The 20,495-nt window shown below is 44.3% G+C and overlaps 1 protein-coding gene across 2 annotated transcripts in view; it reads left to right on the forward strand.

Annotated features, from left to right (window-relative positions):
• Positions 1–8,510: 8,510 nt before the first annotated feature.
• LOC124413689 (myocardin-related transcription factor A-like) overlaps positions 8,511–20,495 on the forward strand; it is a 169,090-nt gene continuing 157,105 nt past the window's right edge. For both annotated transcript variants that reach the window (XM_046894421.1, XM_046894422.1), the window contains exon 1: positions 8,511–9,751. In XM_046894421.1, coding sequence (XP_046750377.1) covers positions 9,712–9,751 — 40 coding nt within the window. In that variant the 5' untranslated portion in view covers positions 8,511–9,711. The remainder of the gene's footprint in view (positions 9,752–20,495) is intronic.

The raw sequence follows: 20,495 nt of genomic DNA on the forward strand, positions 1-20,495 counted from the left end.
GAAAATCGAAAGCGCGAATGCTGCCGTGGGCGGATTGTAAACGTTATAGATTCACCTAGGCTTGAAAAAAAAAACTTTCTTTTTTTTTCTTCTTGTCTCTCCGGATGTTCGTCCTCGTCATAGCAATTCTCTGGTTATTTAAACGGCCAATTTGTTTTTGTAATTTGTGCCGGAAAAACACAACCTACTGTTCGTAAACCGTCGTGTGGTTAACTTAAATTTGTCAATGCTGGCTTCCCCGCTTTTCTCCGCTCACCCTCTTCGCGTGAAGTCTATGTGGGTTTTTCGGTGCGGTCGGGAATATCTGCACGCATGTGTCAGGTATACCTATCCTCGCCCGATATTATTATTTCGCTAATGTTAAAAACAGCTGCCGTTTACCGGTTATCTCCCATCATCCTGTCTCTTAGCCACCGGAGCATTCAGCCACACTTCTCATCCCCCGATCTTTTTTCCCACCCTGGAACTCTGTTATATGTACACCTACTTTTCTTTCGATGCCATACTACGTAATAACCCGCTTCGCTGCGTGGCAAATTTGTCGTCGGTCGTGTTCCGGGCCGCCATGAGGAAACAGATAATGCTTTTTTATACCAGCGCTAGATGTGAACTACCGATTTCATTCGATTTTTTAAACTCGTCGTACGATTTAAGAATTTTTCTCGACTCACGGGGCAACTTTATTATATGATCACTTATTTATATTTTTGACATGTTTCGTACATACGAGTACACGCGGCTACTGATAAATTCCAGCCGCAGAATTGCTGTAGGAGACAAGAAGATGAGAAATTTTTATCTGGTAGAATGGAAGTATTTTAGGTTTCCTCATGTTTTTTTTTTTTCTTTTCTTTTTGTTCTTTTTTTACCCAGCCCCCGTTGATATTCTTTTCGCGGGATTATTATACGTATACCTGCAACGAGTCCGCTGGTTCGAACAGCTGCGTGCCAAACCGTTATTTAGTAGGTCAGTATTGCAAGAGATACGGAAAAAGATGGATTTGAAAAATGATTTTTTTCTCTTTTCTCATCATTTTGTAATACTGGTTCTGTCTAGACGAAATCATCGCACAATCACCTCCGGAAAAATGTCATGAAATTTCACGTTCTCGTAAAAAAAATTGGTGGAATTTGCTTATCATATTTTATTCGAATTTACGTGGCAGATAACATGACTAATTTTATTACAAAATCGCAAAAGCTACATTCTAACAATAGGGACTTCGTTTGGTCGTCAGCCAAAGTTTTCTATCGGTTTTATCGCCTATTCAACTCACGAAAGAACTACGTCTATATGTCGTTCAGGGTTCGACTAGTGATCAACGTCAAGATTTCGTAAACATTCTTCGACAATTATCGTGGACAATGAATTACGAGTAAAAAATATGTATATCAAAACTTCACATTTTGTGTAACAAAGAGTCACGAAATATTCATTAGTCTCAGAGAATCTTCGGCAGCTGAAAAATCCGTGATTCACGTTATCCCTTGCTTAAACAATTCGGTAAGAGAACCCGATTAGTCACTAACCACAAGTAGATATGCTCGATTAAGTGTGAACTGAGCTTCGGTTGAGTGCAAGCTTGTGACTTCTCGTTAAATCTCGGAGTTGGAACGACTGAGATCGGCACAAGAGCGCATTGGCATCTCGTAAACCGCAAAGCGACATCCGACTGATGCAACGTGGGAGTGTTAATTACCCGAAACAGTCTAAGGCCGGGCTGATCATTGGCCTACCATTGGACGAAACCAACTCGCCCTGCAACGACGTTCTGAATCCGAGAAGAAATCTAGGTCGTTCAGAAATAGAATTAAGGTCCGCCCTCAGCGGGCGTATCTCTCAATAAAATATCCCTTTTTTACCTTTCTCCTTACACTTGTTTTCGTCATTATCTCTTTCGCCGCGCGTACCTAAAGTCTGCTGAAAGTTTTCTCACTTGGACTGTTTTGACTGTATCCGCGACTCTAGTTAATCCTTTTATCGCAATTAGTTATTCTCCTCTATATATAATTGCTTATATTCGCTCCTGGGAATAGACGCCAAAGTGAGGATAATCTCAAACCCTTCTTCTACAAGCATCCTTGTCTTCAATAAATGTAATAATACCTAAACGAATGGAAACTGAGAAAACGAGAATCCAGTGCCTTTCTATCCTCTTCTTCCCTCCACTCGACCCGTCAGCGGATAATTAATAACGCCGATAACAGCCCGCGGACGTTACCACCAAAACGGTAAATAAATATCAATCAGAAACATGGAGTAGATGCCTCATACCTGTTTGAAGAGGAGGAGGACGAGGAGAAGGAGGAGGCGGTAATTACAAGCCCTGGTGATGCGTTTCCACGAGCCAGACAAACGGCGGACAGATATTTGCCGTAATTTGTGATTCATTAGAGATCGGTTCATTATGCTCGGTCTGATCTATTGCCGGTAATAAACATCCGTTATAACACCGCTGGAACGCTCTTGGCGCCACATAGTGTGTCGTACGTGTCGTTGGCAGGACGCGATGCGTGGATAATTGTTGCGCACGCACGCATCGGCCTGAGTCTCGCATGAGTAAGATGTCATAATTATTCGTTTGAGTCCCTGGTAGGTAGACAATACGCGTTTCCATTATTACACACCCTCTAGCCTTGCTTGTAATAAGTTTCATCCGCGTGTCACCTGGCGCGTTTATATTGTTTTGTTTGGCCCTCGGTAATGTTCGGATATTTGGCGACTGTTTCTAGAGTAGCTGAATTCCTTGTCCGCTGTCAACGGTGTCTTTCTGAACAATTTGTTAACATCTTACGCCACTTCAACCGGGGTGCATTAAACTATGTTGAATTCATATCTTGAGGGGAATTATTCCGCGTGACAGACGGATTCAGTGATGCGAAATACCTCATTTCGGACGACCATTCCTTTCCCCTTCGTTTGTTGGTTTTTTTCTTTTGGTCTTTTTTTTTTTCTTTACTCGCTTTGCAACTCGATGTGCCCGCAGGATGCGAACGCATGGTGAAGGGTGAAATCGGTACTTTGGTGGGAGCTGAACTCGCGTCATAAAACAGCACTTGCTTGGAATAAAGTGTTGTAATTGATACCGTTTCGTGTATCATATGCATTGCATTAAAGTACGAAATTTATTTCACGAATTTAGCTGAAAATGCATCACAACTGCAGTAGGTACGCGTATGTGTGCGCCTAACGAAAAGACAGAGAAGCAGGTGCAACGATCTATGAAATGTTGGTGGGTCATAAATTAAAAACTTATCACCCTGGAATATTTGAACTGCGGTGAGAAGTAATTTGTATATTGCAATTGCGTGAGTAACTAGGTCATAATAGCGACGTCTCGTTGAGACAAAGAGCTTCCTGCTTCTGTCCCAAAGTGTCTTATTCCTCATGGCTGGCCGTCGTGCAATATACCCAGAAATGCTGCAGTAACGCATCTCGTACGTAACTCCAGTCACAGGGAAGTGAGATAAAGCTGGGCAGAAAGAATGACAAAAAATGAGTAAAAATAAACATTAAAAAAATAAAAAGAAAACAAAACATGAAACAAAAAATGTATGGAGGTGGTGAAAAAAAGAAAACTCCAAGTAAGAGAAAAGGAAGAGTGAGGATAAAAATACGAGGGCTCCCGTTAAGAGGAGGAGGTACTCGACCGAGGCGCAGGAAGCTGTGAATCAAACCGACAGCCTGGGTCTCCAACTGCGGAGGTGCAAACTGCAAAGTCCTGCGCCGAGTCATTGCTTCGCTTGTTCTGCGCGCTTTGCTTTGGTTCCCGAGTTTGGTTCTTTTTTTAAATTTCTTCTCTCATTTTGTTGCTCTTCCTAATGTCACGCACGATGACAGAGCTTTGTTTTTATTAATCTCGATTCAGTATGACTTCACAGCTACGTGATATTCCTCACGAGTAAGAAGCAGCCAGTGTTTGGATTCGCTGGTAGAAGAATCTACGCCATATTATTACGTGTATCTTCTGGCTAAGGAATGGGCGTTTCCTGTTGTTCATCTATTTCAAATAATTACTGAAATATCCAACCATATCGCCGTCCGCATTCCACCAGTAAACTTATCTGTTTTTTGTTAGAGGAAAACTCTCTAACATCGTCGTGAATCTCCTTGTTCGAAGAATTCTTGACTTTGATTTTTTCGCTTTCTTCGTGTTAAGAATAGTAAGTCATTTCCGCGGGATAATTTATTGTCAAATGTAATCCTGATGTTTGGGAATCGATTCATGGTTTCTAACTGTTTGGAAGAAAACTTTTCCTGAAAGTGAATGCAACGATGAACTCCGCCTAGAATTTTTTCGTCCAATTAAACTCGCCGCATTCTTCCTTTCAAACATGTGTGGCATGTTGAAAATGTGCCATGCAATCGATTCCGTATGTCTGTTATTCACGGTTCCATAATCAATCTGGTCTTCACGGTATTTTTCCGCTTGGCTTCTTCCCTGCTTTTATTTATACGCTGTAGATACGATTGCGCTATGCTCATCCGTGAATGAACACAATTATGCGGTCGTCACTCAGTCAATGAGAAATCCTCTCCTCTCGCGATAGCATCTTTCATCTTCCATCTCTGCCTTACTTACTTCCTTCCTTCCTTCCGCTTCTCCTCCGCATTGCACTTCGATGATGGATCTTGCACTTTCGCTCACCCTGCATTCATCTCTTTACCTTCCTCTTCTTGTTGCACCCCCTCGCCTTTCGACATCAAACCTTCGCCTCACATCTGCATCCAGTGTATACCGCACGGCCTCCATTTAAACTTCAACTCCAATTCCGATAGCGTAATTCACGTAGCAAACATGATGAACGTTCCCGTCGTCAGAGGTACGGTGTAGAACGCCCTTGCTGTAATTTCTCATTCCATCGAAGACCTGGTCCAATCCGGTAGCTGATTGTAACCCGTTACCCGCCGTATAATTAGGAAGTTGAACGTTGTTGTATCAACGAGTTTCGGCGGTGATTCACCCGGGTTCGTTAAGCCTACGAGATGAACTGTGAACTTCGGTTAACAAACCGATCCAGCTGCGGAGCTGCAACTGAAACTGGATGGCTACCTGTGTATAATACAATTTTTTTTTAGTCTGGGATGAATCGCCACAAAATGCAAAACTCGCGATCTGCTTCCGTTTCGACCTACATATGTATACATATATATGATGGTGTAAATAGTCATTTTTTTCTTAATTTCTTTGTATTATTGTGTAACAATAAAACGGGATATAAAACGTTGAATTTTTAGTCGTAAAAGTTTATTCGCAAGTTGACAGCGAGCATTTATATATAAGGGGTTCAGAATTTATGTGCAATATAAAAATGGCGTTGATCTTACATCTAGCAGCTGGTGAAACTTACTTCAATTTCATCGTCGTATCATAAATGGACGAGACGACGACAACTCGAATGGTATACATTGGTACAAATAATGCATTTGGCATTGCATCGGCTGTCGAGATTGTATCGCTATATACGTTGCGGCTATGAAACCTGAGTTGTCCCATTTTGCTCAAGGTGTAGAATAAACGGGGAATTCGCCGACGTTCGGCTCTCAGTGATCGGTTGTGCATTAAGCACGTAACACGGCTCAGTTAATACTCGTCTTGTCTATTTGCCCGGAAGTTTATACCTTCATTTCTTCTTAGCCCAGGGGCTGATTGCGTTCACGGGCATTAATAAGGTCCGTCAACAATTAGCTGTCCTCTTCCTCACTACCCAATTTAAATCTAACACACATGTGGGTATCGGCTTTCCATTGATACACGGGATACTCATCCGTCTTAATTTGGCCCCATTTTGATGTTCGAACCTCCCCCACACTCCGCCATTTAACTTTATCAATCTCGCTAGGTATTTTGGTACTTGCTAGCATCAACTCGGCTCAAGGCTAGGGGTCCACGTCCACCCGGGACCAGCACCAACTGTAATCACAATAAATCAAAGTAAATTGGTATGCGAGCTTCCAGTTCTCGGTCACAACCGCTGCTTCTGCTAATTCAAATCGTTCCAGTTCTCCGAAATAAGGATTTGTTCCTGTTTTCGTCAAATGCTGCAAACTTATGCACGATTTCCGGTCGTTTGTTGCACCTCCGAAATCTCACTGTAATCCTCGTATACTTACATAACTATATATAAGAATAACAAGAGAAAGCTTGATACGTTTTTATATGCCCCTTTGCACGCGCCATCAGATCTAAAGAAAAAAATTGTAAAAAAGAAAGAATGAAACTGCGAGATAGGCGCAGGTATGCATATAGGGTCCATTCATTCTTATCTTAATTTCTCACCATTCGGGACGAAAGTTGAGTTGAGACCCCGTGGACAGAATTACTCCTCTCTCGCAGTTGTTGTAATGGCTGCTGGTTATCATCATCCAAGAACAGACTTTCTACGGCGTCTCGTTAACGCGACGTACGCGTCCGTAGCGGCGATCTTTTCGTTTATTTTAATTAGGTTGGCCTGCCGACACTTGCGTTTCTCGCTCTTCCTCTCTATCTCTCTCTCTCTCTCTCTTTCTCCCCCCCGTTCTATCAAAGTACGCCATGTTTTGTACGCTCGTGTATTGCCCGGTATAAAAATTGGTCAACCGTTACCTCCGACAAGTACGGCGAAGGCCGTTCTAGGCCGTTTGCTCTCGTTACGTAACCCGCTTCTCTTGCCACTCTACTTACTTCACCTCTGGCTCTTCGAGCCATTTCCTAGCCCGCTTGTTCCCCGCGGTCGTTCCTGCAGCAGTAAAGTTTCGCGTCCCGGTTACCACTGCGCACGGTAGAAACCGAGATTTAGACCTAAAAGAAGAAAAAACAAAGAAACGGAAAGAAAAAACGACCACCCTGGTCGTGTCAACGTGCCTATGGACTGCCTTGCTAACGATGGTGGGATGTAGCCCGGAGGAGATATTTGGCGGATGTTTAAACGCCAATTGCTTACTAGATTATCGTAACAATTACGTCACTGATGATTGCGAACATTCGCCAAGCAACGAGCTTCGCTATGATGCTGGACTAGAAGCCCGGCTTTCGCGTCTGTTTGCTTTTTGTCCGGGAATCGGTATTCCGTACATTATATATATGCTCTGTTAGCTCGTCTTCAAGTTGGAGGCCGAAGGACGAGGTCGTGCATAGAATGCATTAACGGCTTGGCGTTAGGATATGCGTAAAAGTGTATTGCACATTGCTGATATCAGGTCAAGAAAAATGGGTCAATGAAAAATGGAACCATCCGCCGGTTTGATCGATGCCAAATGAGAATTCCGATAGACAAACATTTGGGTTCGGGTATACAATCGAAAATACTCCGGCCTCTGTTTCCTAAGAATCTATCGCCGCGTGTCTGATTGCTGTCTTCTCGATCCTATAAAACCCATCTGCCCCCCCCCCCCCCTCCCCCCACCGTGCCCCTCCCTCTTAACGGAATCTTTTCTCCGCACTGTGACGTCACTGTCCGGTCATAGATAAACAGAAACATACGTCAAAACGCCTACTCTCAATGATGCTATGCGCCCTCTTGCCTACCTGACGTCTGCACAGCTTCTTACCTCTCTACAGGTCTGCCTCTGGCCCCCTAGTCTTCGGTCATCTCGCTCTTCTTCTCCCCTCATGTATCCCGACGTCGTCTGCGCGGTTATTCCGACATTCCAGCATCGGCTCTGCAGCCTGAAACCAACAACCGATAGTTGAGACGGAACTAATGACTTCTCCAATATGTTGTAACAAAATGATGACTAGACTAAGATTACGGTTTCCGAGGTAGAACAGTGACTCAAAGGTTCAAAGTTACGCTGCACAACGACGTCCATTGAATAATCATCACGTTAGGCCGAGGAAATTTCATTTGCATGTTTTCTCTTGTTTTCTGCACCTGGCTATTTAACTGGCTTCGGGAGATTGGGGTTCTCGATCATTGGTTACTCAACTAGCTTGACATCATAGAACGCAGAAAAGAGGATAATTTCGATGACGGAGACAAAAAAGAATCGTCGTAATCGAAATAAGAAAGAAAGAAAGAAAAAAAGAAAAAAAGAAAAAAAATGTGCTTTCGGGAAGCAAACATTGGTCCGTGGACGGCGTGCAGTTGGCGCAAAGCCAGGCGTCCCGACGCCTGCCGAGGCGACTGTCCGAGTCCAGCCGAAGGCGGCGTCCCGGCGTCGGGCGTCCGTCAGTGCGTGTGTGACATGGCTGCGAGACGCTCCGGCGACTACGCGTCCTCCCTCGCGATGTGATCGGCGTGTTTTCAATCGCTCGCACTAGTGATTGCAACCGGACCGCACCTGGACGCTGCACGTTTTGTCATATGACGAACGAGCGTACTGAAGCCTGGTCTGAGCTCGACGTCAATTGACAAGCTGCGGGCGAGCGACTCGTGCTGGTGGATTTCAGGTTAAGAAGGACTCTGGGGACGGTCAGGAGGTCGTCGACAACTGGTCGGGCGATTTCCGCCTGGTTCAAGTCTGGAGGAGGCAGAGATTGTCACCGATTCCAGAATATTACTCTACAGAAAACTAGTCGAACCGTAGCGGGGACTGAACTCATACTGCAAAATAATTGACAACATTATTCAATTTGCTCGTCGGAGTTGTTCGGGACCGAGTGGCTGACTCGGTGGCTGGGTGGACTGGTGGCAGACCACCTGTCAGACCAAGACCTCAAAGTCGCGTGGTGCGGACTGCGGGGATAACGGAATACACGGAGACGATATTGAACAAGGATCGCAAGCAGTTAAGGCTCGAGGTGGAGCGGAATGTCTCTAGTAGTTTGAATCAGCTCGGGTGGGGAAAACACTGACAACTGTTGCTTCTCAGCTTCGGTTTCGTTCTCAACCGTACCTACCCAACGTCTGTTGGGACTATATTGTGATTCCTGGCTAATGATATGTAAGGTTCAATATGGCCGGTGTCGAGGCCGTCGTCCAAGTGTGAGCAACGAAAGTGGATAACGAATTTAAACGAAGAATAAGAAGAATTAATTTTTTAATTTAAATTACGAACGAACTACGACTTATCATTCCCAGCGAGAAAAACAGCATTCCCTTTAAAGAAATTTTCAAATGAAGAAGAAGAAGTAACCGGACTGTAATCTTTCAAACGAGATATCTTGCACCAGGACTGAAAGGTATAAAAGAGGATGAATGGGTTGCAGAGTCGTCGAGGAGAATTAACAAGTTATTGAAAAATTGTAAATAAATAATGCTCACAGACAGAGAGGACCACTATTATACAGCCAGTCGAATTAAACTAGCCAATTAAGACTTCCTAAATAAACTTTAAAGCACGAACGCTTTCGACAGCTCCTTGCTAACTTATAGATAAACAACGCAAAAGAATTTTTTATTCCAACAGCTCGACTTAGTTATTCTTTCCTAAATTTCTCGACCATTGATGAACAAGCCCGTAATAAACGGATGTTATTTGTTCATCACAGAACTCTCCGAGAGGATGGAAAAATAAATATCGCCGAATAGTTAAACATTCGAACGATTCGACGTTGACGCTATAAGTGAAACTTACTTAATCTACTCAGAGTTGTTTTAATCACGAGAACATTGTTCTGGTGAGGATCAAAAGTTGGGTACGTTATTTTGCTAAACGGAGTTCCTGATGTACCTAATGCAGTGACGATTGATGTTCAGGGCAGTTAAACTAAGAGTGAAGTGAAATTGTTGAAGAGGGGGAGGTACACCGACGATGGAATATCGGTGAGGTCACCAGGTCATCACAGAATGCCTGAGCCGAGGGCGAAACGCTGCAAACACTGTGACGGTACGCCATATTGATTCGTCGGCGTGTCGTTTGATGTTTATAAATTGACGTCAAGACTTGATGATAATGATGAAATAACCATAGCATAACAAGAATAATAATAATAATAATAATAATAATAATAATATAACGATTGTTGTGGAGTTGACTTTGTATTTTTTTCGTCTTTCTCGTGTGAATTGTATGTTTTCTGTACCACTAACAATTAACATAATAAATGTCAGCTTTTCCTAATTCATGTCGTTCTCCTTCATCAATCACCCGGTGATCGTCGACCTTTGTCGTCGTTTCGATCGTTGCGTAAATCCACCTCGCAGCACTGCTGCCATCGACAGGGCATAACAAAGCAACACCGTAAAATTCACCCTGTATTTTTGTTGCCTCGCGCTATTTTCGTGTAACTAGCAAATACAGGCTGGTTTACTCGAGCGAATCTGGAAATGCCAGCACGACTAATTTATCTCTAAATCGTCTTAGCGTTGATGCATTAGCTGAGGAACTATTCGCAAATTGTCGAAAACACTTAGGTGAAGCATATTCGTAGCAAAGTACTGGACCACCTCGATAATCGAAATTTTTCTATGCCACCACTTTCGCTACAACATTATCCTTATTCGTGATGATAATTAATTTTTTGCGTACCTCAACTCACTCATAATCACCTACTCCGTTACGCCCTGGTAGTGAGATAGTAGAAGAGGATGAAGAAGCAGGAGGAGAAGAGCATTCGTTGAAAGAGTTTGATGAAAGTGGGACACTCGGCGGACCGTCGTGACTGACTCCTGAAATATTTCTTTTACGGTGAAAAGTCAGTCTTAATTAGGAACAGAATGAGCACTTTATCTTTAGGTCAATCATTCCTCAGTGTCCGTACCGTTGGACTGACACTCTGGCGCGGGGCACATTCCAATCAGACGACTATGCAGTCCAACTAGTCACTCTTCTTCTACACCAACGTATTTTTATCCCAGGTTGTTCACCTTCTTATCTGCGAATAAAGCTGCCTTATATGCGTAGCCGCTGATATACCTAACGACGATGGAATAAAATAATCTTGAACCAGACACATCGGAGGCTCAACGCATCCCTCGAGCCTCTTCAAGGGTCGCTTTGACCTTGTGCGGTTAACCACAAATCTTGGAATGACGCTTTGTCCCGGTCCCACTTGGATATTGAGAAGACAGAGGGAAGAAAGGCGAGAATGTAGAAGCAAAAAGTAAAAGAGAGGAAAAAAAGATACGAAGAGACGTTGTCTCTGGTTGATGTCAAGCATCGCGGCATCGTTAAAGCAAAAGTTTATTTTCACTTTCCACGTGACCTCAGACCTACATTGACTATGAGATCCGTAGGTAGTGGAAATTGAAACTGACACTTCAATGTCGTTAGAAAAGCCGCTTCCTACTTTTTCTAACCACTTTCCATAACTGAACAGTGGTTAATGAATGAAAAATCAATAAGAATATCGAAGATTTTTACTAACAGTAAACCAGTATCTTAACCATTCATCATCCTCGAGCCCATCCATCGGCGCTTTGGTAAACCCTGATCAACGACAGATAACCTAAAAAACATTGCTTTTCTCGTGATCTACTTCGAAGACATATCTATTACGGAAAACCATTATTTTACTAACTCCAAGCTCTAAGTTTGGCAGACAGAGCGCACGAGGCGTTGGAACGTGGATCACCGTTGAAATTCATTAAGGCCACCGGAACCATTATGCTTGCTTATTTTTTATTTACCATCTCTTTTCACCCCTGCCTAAAGACGCGTCGTTTCATCTCGCTTCTACCTCCTAGGAAAAGGACTAGAAGTGGGACTTGTTCATCCCAGATGACAGATGGCGGCGTGTGTATTATTTTAGTACCTACGTGACACTAATTATGTACCGGGCTAGAACCAAACTGCTATATATTGACTTTCGGATAGCAGGCGCCTTACAAATGCCAAATTCGACGATGGACAGCAGAATAGTAGTTTGGAAGAAAGAGCTGGTGTTGAATTCGCGCAGCATTCATCCTTTCGTGAACTCTTCTCATTCGTTGAGTGAATAAATTCAGCTTCCTAGAAGCGTGGATTTGCACAAAACGTTGAACCAACGACAGCCCGATACCCTGTTAAACTGAACGTATCTTTTATGCTTAGGGTCATGGGGTTTGGAAAAAAAACGACGAAGGGTCTTCAGCCTGATTTACAGCTGGGAATTCGAGCGGTGGTGCGAAATAATATACAGAACATTGCGAATGCTGTATATTGTGACTGCCGAACGTGCACGACAGGCTTTTAAAATGTCTTTCAGTTACGGTGTAACTGCGCACGAAAAAATCTCGTTGCAATATCAAACCCTGACAGCGAACAACTGAAACGAATTTCACAACCAACATGACTGATCTTGTTTCATTGATTCAGATGCTTCTGGGAGTCTTATTTCAAGCTTGAAATCCGCGAACAACGAAAGATCGGCGTTCGTTTTTCGCTTCTCCTACATTCTAAGCCAAGTACTTATTTTCCGGGCTCACTGTGGCTGATACCAAGTTCGTTTCACTGTCTATATGCTACGTTAAAATAGTCCAAGTGGCAAATTTTCTACTCTAGAGATGCCACTGAATCTTATATAAAAAGGAAGAATAAATAGAAAAAACAGAAAAATTTTAGTATTAACTTAAAAATACGAGACATGGGTGGGTGTATAGACGTTAGCAGGGAGTTAAATGAAAATATAGGCATTCAGGTACATGTATAATGTCTGTTATGTAAGCTATTTTTCTATTCTATTTTTTCATCAAGCTTTTCACGGCTGTCTTGGGGCATAAATTCTCGAACTAGCGATGACAATCAAATGGTCCACGACTAGCGAACGATTTGACCTGCAGGTGTTGATATAAATTTAAAAGACAGAGTTTAACGCATCGAGGTGGTATATTGACTTCCAAAAATCCATCCCCTCTACCTTCTTAATTCGCGTGGACCTTTAATCAAAATGTACCTACGTGTAGATGCTACACGCCTACTTGTGTAACGATGTTCTCGACCTTTAACGTGTCACCGTATAAATCTGGTTAAATAAACTTAGCCGAGTGATAAACGAGCTGGTAGAAATTGGGCGGGGAGAAGAAAAATTCTTGACATTTTGTGTAAATTCTCTCATATACACTCGAGCGGTCCTTTGGCTTGAAGATTTTTTTCATCCTCTCTCTGTCTATCTGTCTCTCTGTCTCTCTCTTTCTCTTCCGCCTTTTTGACCAAGATTACATCTTCTTATGCCCACGCGTCGGGTATAAGAATAAAACTTGGATAAATTTTAAACGTTGACTTAAATCAGAGACATCGGAATAAAAGCGATCTGTTTGCAAATGGGTCGTAAACGTAAAACCCAACAGCTGTCGAAGGAAAATAAACTCTAAATTTATCCCTGACTCCCATAGCCTGCAGTGATTACTGACAACGGGTATCTTCCTGGGTGCGACTCGAGAATTTTGTCCTAACAAAATGCACGTACAGATATTCCGGGGAGGCGTGCGAATCCTCCGACTCGTTAACATCAATCGGCTTCGGACGTGTCGGCTGGTGATTTCCGTTTTATTCTATACAATCGACGTTTGTTATTCGTCAAAACATCGTTTCCTCAAAATTACCGGGGGGCCTTACAGACCCGAACAGTTACGCAGCAACAAAAGTCAGTCATAACCATTCATATGCAACTATATCGCAGAAAATTTCACTGCTTGAGACTCGACTAGTAAATCAACATCAGGGAAAGCGATGTACCTGTCCAATTGGTTGGTTAACTGCGACCGGGAACAATATCGCCGTATATCATTTCAGTGGTTTTTGATGTACATATGTGCGATATCCTATCCCACGCAGTTGCACTTGGTCGTTGTTGTGTATTAAAAACATGAACCGTAAGACACGCGCGCAACTCATTGCAGAATGCATAACGCATATAACACAGTAACAGCAGCCTCGTAACGCGTTCGGATGATGAGGCAGCTCGACGAAGAGACGTCGACGTGACGGTACGCCAGTGATGGTGGTAGTGGTGGTGGTGGTGGTGGTACCGAGGTGACGACGAAGAGGATGGTGGTGGAAGGTGGTGTCGCCGTTTGGAAGTCGGCCAGAATCGCCCACTCGCCACGCATACCATGTCGATAAATAATCGAAGATACACCTTGCCAAAAACTTCCAAATTTCAGTGAATGTAGTCGCGGCGACGATGATCTAAAAAATAAACCAAACCGCCGGCCGACGGAGGCGACGTCGTTTATTCGTGACCGTGTCACCACGTCACCGAGCTGGAGTTGCATTCGCGCAGCTGCAGAAGTGCGAATATTTTCTTTCTGCGATTTAGCGAGATCGCGTCGCGACGTCGGGGAATAGAAACGTCATAAAATAAGTGACTCAACATCTCGCAGGCACGGAACAACGCTGCACTCCAATTCGCGATCTAATTCCGCTTGAACACGTATAACAACATTCTTGTAACCGCGTGCATGTTCGGAAATGCGGTTATCCGTGCTGATCTCAACACGTATGCTGACTCACGCGAATTATGTAGGCGAGAAGGGAGCTTCGAAAACATCTCTGATAAAAGACAATAACCTCCTGACGTTTTTAGATGTCTACGATATGTATCCTATCGCGGATATTTTTCAAATTAGATTATTTTTTCACCCACGCGTCTATAGGGGATACATTGACGCATCACACCGCTTATGCTCGAACATACGAGTTGCGTATCCGCCCGTCGAAACCGTACCAACAGAAAAACTAATGCTCTGATATTTAGGTGAATGGGCTAAGAAGGACTTTGATCGATTGGTAATACCTCGTTAATTTGTGATCCCTGTCAAGCGTATTCATTCTCGTTACACATATTCTACCAGCAGCCACCTATTTCGTGACTCTGCATTTTCGACTGTAGACAATCTTCTTTCTTGACGCATGGCTGAACCAAATCAGGGATTAAAAGCTCGGAGTCCGTTGAAAATGCCGTTGTTTAAACGAGGCGGGAACCACGAGCATTCCATCCGCCGATCTGCAGGCTTCGAGCACACATGCCAAGATTCGCTGATTTGAACCTCCCTCTGCTAATTTCAAGAAAATTTCGGTGACCTCGAAATAAAATCAGATGAGAGAGACACTCGGTTGAGACTCAGCAGACCGCAGTCCGCGGAGGGAGAAGGAACTGATTCTTGTTTACGACCGCGAGGCAGGGTGCCTTCTGGGGCTTCGTTCTAAACAGTGAACCGAGCCCCGAACCCATGGTTCACTGATATCGTAAACGGACCTGATCGCGGCTCAGAAATTTGTTTGCTTTACCTCAGCCAATGCCAGGGTGAACGTGGTAGGCAGTAGTCGCAGCGTTATTCCAGCGCAGCCGTTTCGGATCGAGATGCTCCGTTGCACCGCCGGAGGTCCGAGTCTTTTTTGGCAGGTGCGAATTTCAACCAAGGGAATTACGGTGCGTAAGACTTATTATGCTTCGAGAGCTGGATTATTTGTGGCCTTACTGCTGCGTCCTCGGACAAAGTTGCGTTCAGCTGTTCTCCGGGCGGCGATGCTTGCCAAACGCAATAATAAACCCGTTACTGCATCGCTAGATGATGATAAAGTCCAACATGCTAATGGACATTGCACGAACAGTCTCGCCTGCTTCACCAAGAGATTCACCACCATGAGCATCCAGTCGAAGTGAAGTTTTCTTCCAACGGGCAATGCGGCTTCGAGCGATCTTTGCGTTTAATAAGCCGGTTATTGTCGAAATTCCAACGTTTCATTGCCTGGAATTTATACGTCCTCAATTTTCTTTCACATTCAATGTGTTTCGCCGCGCATTTTCTTACGCCAAGATTGACTGGGTTTCTAGGCACATATAACGGCTGGTGCCTAACGCGTCGTGGAATTGCGTGAAGTAGATTTTGGAACGTCTGATGTGCTCCGTTAGTGGGACGTGACCGTGTGATGTATGGCAACGAGCGGCCGCAAGGCGGAAGTCAGGTGCGTCTGACGACCGCGCGTGCGCACGTGCAGTGGTTTTCGGAAGCGGAAATCTAACGCGCTCGAGAATCGTATAATTTTCTAGTTTTTATCGACCGTTGATAATCGCCTACCGTATAATTTTTTCTCACTATTTTTCAAGAAACTCTTCCAGCCGTTACAGTCTGACCAAATATTTGGACTTACTACTATAATTCCTTGTACCGCGCGGAACGATGACAGAAAGTTTTATATATAAACCCGCGCTTGTTAGAATTCTTTAAGGCCCGTTTCATCTTTCTCCTTTCTGATTCCCCGCATGATTCTAATCCCTTTTCGAAAAGGATTTGAACTAATCTTCGCAACTTGTATAATAGTACGTACTTCTCTACGGATTTCAAGTTGTCATTCGAGTTAGGCAACGCCTCCGATGCGTCTGACGTTAGTAAAACCCGCCATGCCTACCGACGTCACGGAGGGCTGATTGTTTTCAAGTCAATCACTCTCGCTAAATTTAATCCCTGGCTTGATCGCGATGTAATTCCTCTATAAGTGCGATCGCCGTTTCATTCTCAGCCCAGTTTACCGTTGAATGATTTATTCACACACTCTTTTTACAGTTTCTTCTTTTCGATCAGCACGGGTTTTGAATATTCAACCTTTGATAACTGCGGAACGGAAGTAGGATCTCTGCAGTCTAAGCGATAATATCTAACGTCAGTAACGTTAAGCAGTGAAGATGTGTTTGTGTGTCTGTTTACCTTGTGATGAATTTGCTAGCTTGATGTAATAGAGGCACCACATCCGGTGACAATCTGTCGACGGTTCGATAAGGTAGGATCACATGAAATTAAAAGCATCTGGATCGTTTATTTCGAAAGCTTGCAAGGATAATAACTTGATTAATTACTTACGACCACCTTTTCCTCTGGTCGTGACTAATTACCAGTTTTCTACACGAGCGAGCGATCGCTGCAGGCTAGCCAACTTGTATAAAGTGTTCCTTAGTTGATACGAAGTGTGCGCCGCGCCGATATTAAAGTCGGAAGCGTGATTTACTGATTCCATACGTTGGTAACGTTTGAGCTAACCGAGAAAGCCGAGTCCTCCGAGGTTAAAACACTCCAGTTTAACTTTTAACTGCTTTGCTTGTAGTTAAAGTCTTGCAGTTTAGTCACGCGCCGTCAACCGCGATCCCCTGCTTTTCTCCCGCCGCTGCGACGGTGCGCAAACGCATAAGTAACTTTTTTCAAGGAAATCCCTGAACAATTCCGGGAACGGAAAAACGTGGATCGCAAAATTAAGGAACCTTGCGGTGCGTTTTCGACTTTGTGCGTAACCGGTAGAAAATTCCTGCGTTCGTTCCTCGCTCCGAATTCCAGAGTCGCTTAGCTCCGTTTGTCAGATATTATTAAACCACCTTCATGTTCGGAGACAATACCAAAGCGCAGGTTTCCGGGTTCGGATGAGCGAAAACGTCGGGATGACGGGGCGCTGGGACAGACGAGATATGAGGTACGACACCGTCTGCTTTTGCCGTTGGCTCAGTTTCTGGGAAGAGGTTAGCGACGTGGTGTGCTTGCCGTTGTTGTCCTTAATGAGTGGAACTCAAGTCCGTCTCGAGTTGATCCCCTTTACCAGTTTCTGTCATCTTCGTCTCGACGTTGAGCAACCCGCCGCCATTGACTACCACCAACGCTGCAGTGACCTGGATACAACCCAACCATTACACGAAACCAAGTACACCTAGTATATTTTATTAAGTCGTTTAAGACTTCGCCTTTCAGTCTCTTCAACAAAGCTCATTCTCTAAGGATTTCCTGCTGTACCCTAAAGCTCCAGATGCTTCGACGCCCGTTTCTCAAATTCAATACGTTCCTCTAACGATTTATTACACGCTCCGTCGGTACAGACTAAGTTCTTCTTTCGTTAATGTAGAACCAGATGTCCTGATGAATCGCATAATGCTAATCAAATTCAGGCAAAGAAGATCCGATCGTCATTTAATTCTTAGCTCAAAGAATGCTGGTTCAATGAGGTAAAGAATTAGGTCTCAGGACTTCGTTTCTGATCTGGTTTTGAGTACACGAGACGAGATTTTTCATTCAGATACAACCTGGAAGTCTATTTTCCGGTGAGGTTCGTGCTGTCAGCCAGCTGTTACGCAATACGCGTTGAGGATTACTCTGAGAGATATTAGTTCGATGTTTACAAAACGAATCTTGGATATTTTCTACGAATATCACGAGAAGGAGTTGTTGTCCGCTGTAGCTGTTGGTTTTTTAAAGCTACCTCACCAGCTGCCAAAGTAAATACAACAGCCAACAATAACTCTCGTTGCATGTTTCAATATTTACCTTTCTGATACTTCAATGCAATTTGTTTCCCAAAAATTGCTCATCATCCACGACGCGCGAAGTTTTCTTTCTAAAAAAACAATTTGTCAAGCTTATATATATTTCTTTTTTCTCTGGAACGAGAATCAATTAAAATTAAAATCCTGGTTATGCTGGCAGGATTCCCATCTGCGGAAGGATCTTAGGATAATCGCAATGCTGCTAAGCCTTGCATATTTCGAAGTGAGACTCGCACAACAAAATTCGTGCTCGTATTTGGACGGCGCTGGCAAACTGGCAAAGCGGAGCAAAGCTAAGGCAAAGCAAAGCAAAGCATCAAGGCATTAGCACTCCCCTTGTCCTTGCGCTATGGGTATTTTCGTCCAGAGTTTTAGCTAGTAATGGCTCTCCCCTCCGTCATTCCCGACATGGCCAGACGCGCGCCATGCTATGTAAAGCGCCTTGTTCTGCACTAACTTCAACTCCAACTCCAACTCCAACTCCGACTGCGACTGCAACTACGGGTCTACTTAGTCGACTCTGCCCAAGACAGGCTAACTTGCCCGATACTTTTTTAGCTCCGCGAGTTTTTGGATTGCGTTGTTTTTTTGTTTTTTTTTTCCTTCTCTTCATCTTTTCTCGCCAGAAGCGCCACTGAAATTATTCGCATCGCTAAGGCGTCCGCATCTGTTTCAACAGATGGTAAAAATTAAAACATTTGGGTAACGAAGCGTGAGCTAAAAGAGGAATAAATGATGTATGAATTTGAAAATATGCAGCAATTTGCCCCCCTCCCTCTCCCCCCCGCCGTTGCCGGTTGATTGATACTTCTAAGCGTACGGACGAATAAATGTTATCGCGCGGAAAGCTTCGGTCGACGTAGGTACGTATGAGAAAATTGAACGGGTCTTCCGCAAATTCCCTACATTGCCTAAGTACGGAAAATGTTGATCGAGGAGGTTTAGCTGTTATAGTTATCGTTTTTGGGAAACTACTTTGCGATCGGATCGATGCTCCGATCTGATGCTAGAATCGGCGATGAGATTTTCGCCAAGGTCTCGAAGTGCCTTGTTCGGTGCTGATGGAATTTCCCCTTAAAATATTTGGCATAGATTGCTTTCAGCCGAGGTCGATTTCCATTGAGCCGCGGTGTCGAATGTGAGACTATAAATTTCAATTTTATGTATCCGAAACATATGCTTGCGGGGCCGTAAAGCTTGCTAGGAGAGAAAACAAAGTAGGTATGGTAGATTTACCAACAGATTTAATAAGGTTACGTAATAGCCGTAACGCCACTCGGCTTTGCCTCTAAAGCACCGCGGCCATCAGGCCTTGGTTAGAGTAGGTGCTTTACTCCCGTCAACGCTTAGCCTCCATTCGACGTCTAAAATCTGCATAGGACAATCGACTCTCATCTCACCGTTCAGTTTCTTCCCGTTCCCCGCGGCCGAAAGCGCATCTGTGAAACGGTGCGGACCAGGTCGAATACCGCGCCCGAATTCTCCACCGGTCAACTACATTGTACGCCTGTGCAAATGCTATCCCTGTTGAATCAGCATCTCTTTCATCGGAAAACGGCCACGTGGATTTCGCAATAACGTTTGCATCACGAGTGCTGCAGTTGGCGCAAGAATTTCGCAGCTTAACAGGCACTCGCTGCACATTCGTGTATCCCGAATTGCACGCAACACGAACAGAGACGCAAATCAACGCGATACAGAAATACTTACGCAGGGTGCGTGCGAAGACGGCTGCGGATGAAGGGGAGAACCTTACCGAATATCAACGAGCGTGACGATCCGTCCGCGAGATAGTTAGTCAATAATTTGTCAATGAAACCAGCGGTGGCGGCTCGTAGAACGCTTAGCGGGTTTTCTCCTAGGCCAGGACGCCCTCTCCGTCATCGGCTGGCACTCCTCCACGTCTCTCTCTCGGCTCTCAGCTTCAATTCTGTGAGTCAGCTCGCGATCTCTTGGACGTTTAATACTTATACCTACACTACCTAGGCTTGACGGCTTTCGGATACTTCCAGAGATATTTATTTTGTTTATTGAGCCGACGTCGTTCTCGTAGACTCTCTAGATTCTCTCCAACTTCCCGAGAGAATCGCCTACTAACTAGGTACCTCTGCGGATCGGTTGTCTTGTCGTTCACTCGCCATTTGACAAAGCAGGACCGCCAATTTCCCCGCTCATCGTCACTCCGTCGTGGCCAATCCGTCACACCCTTGCGTCATTCTTGCTCGGCTAGTTCATTCGCATCTTGGTTACAGCTACCACCGCTGGTTCTTCGTTCCATATTATCGGCGACGAACGTTCACCCGACGAATTCCGCCGCACAGGGGAGGAAATAAAAAATTCTAAAAGGTGATCACCCTCGTCGCCTGCATACATTTCATCGCAAACGGCCCAATAACTTTTCCTCGGAGG

The sequence above is a fragment of the Diprion similis genome, chromosome 12 (genome assembly GCF_021155765.1).
Source record: "Diprion similis isolate iyDipSimi1 chromosome 12, iyDipSimi1.1, whole genome shotgun sequence".
In the NCBI taxonomy this organism is placed as follows: Eukaryota; Metazoa; Arthropoda; class Insecta; order Hymenoptera; family Diprionidae; genus Diprion; species Diprion similis.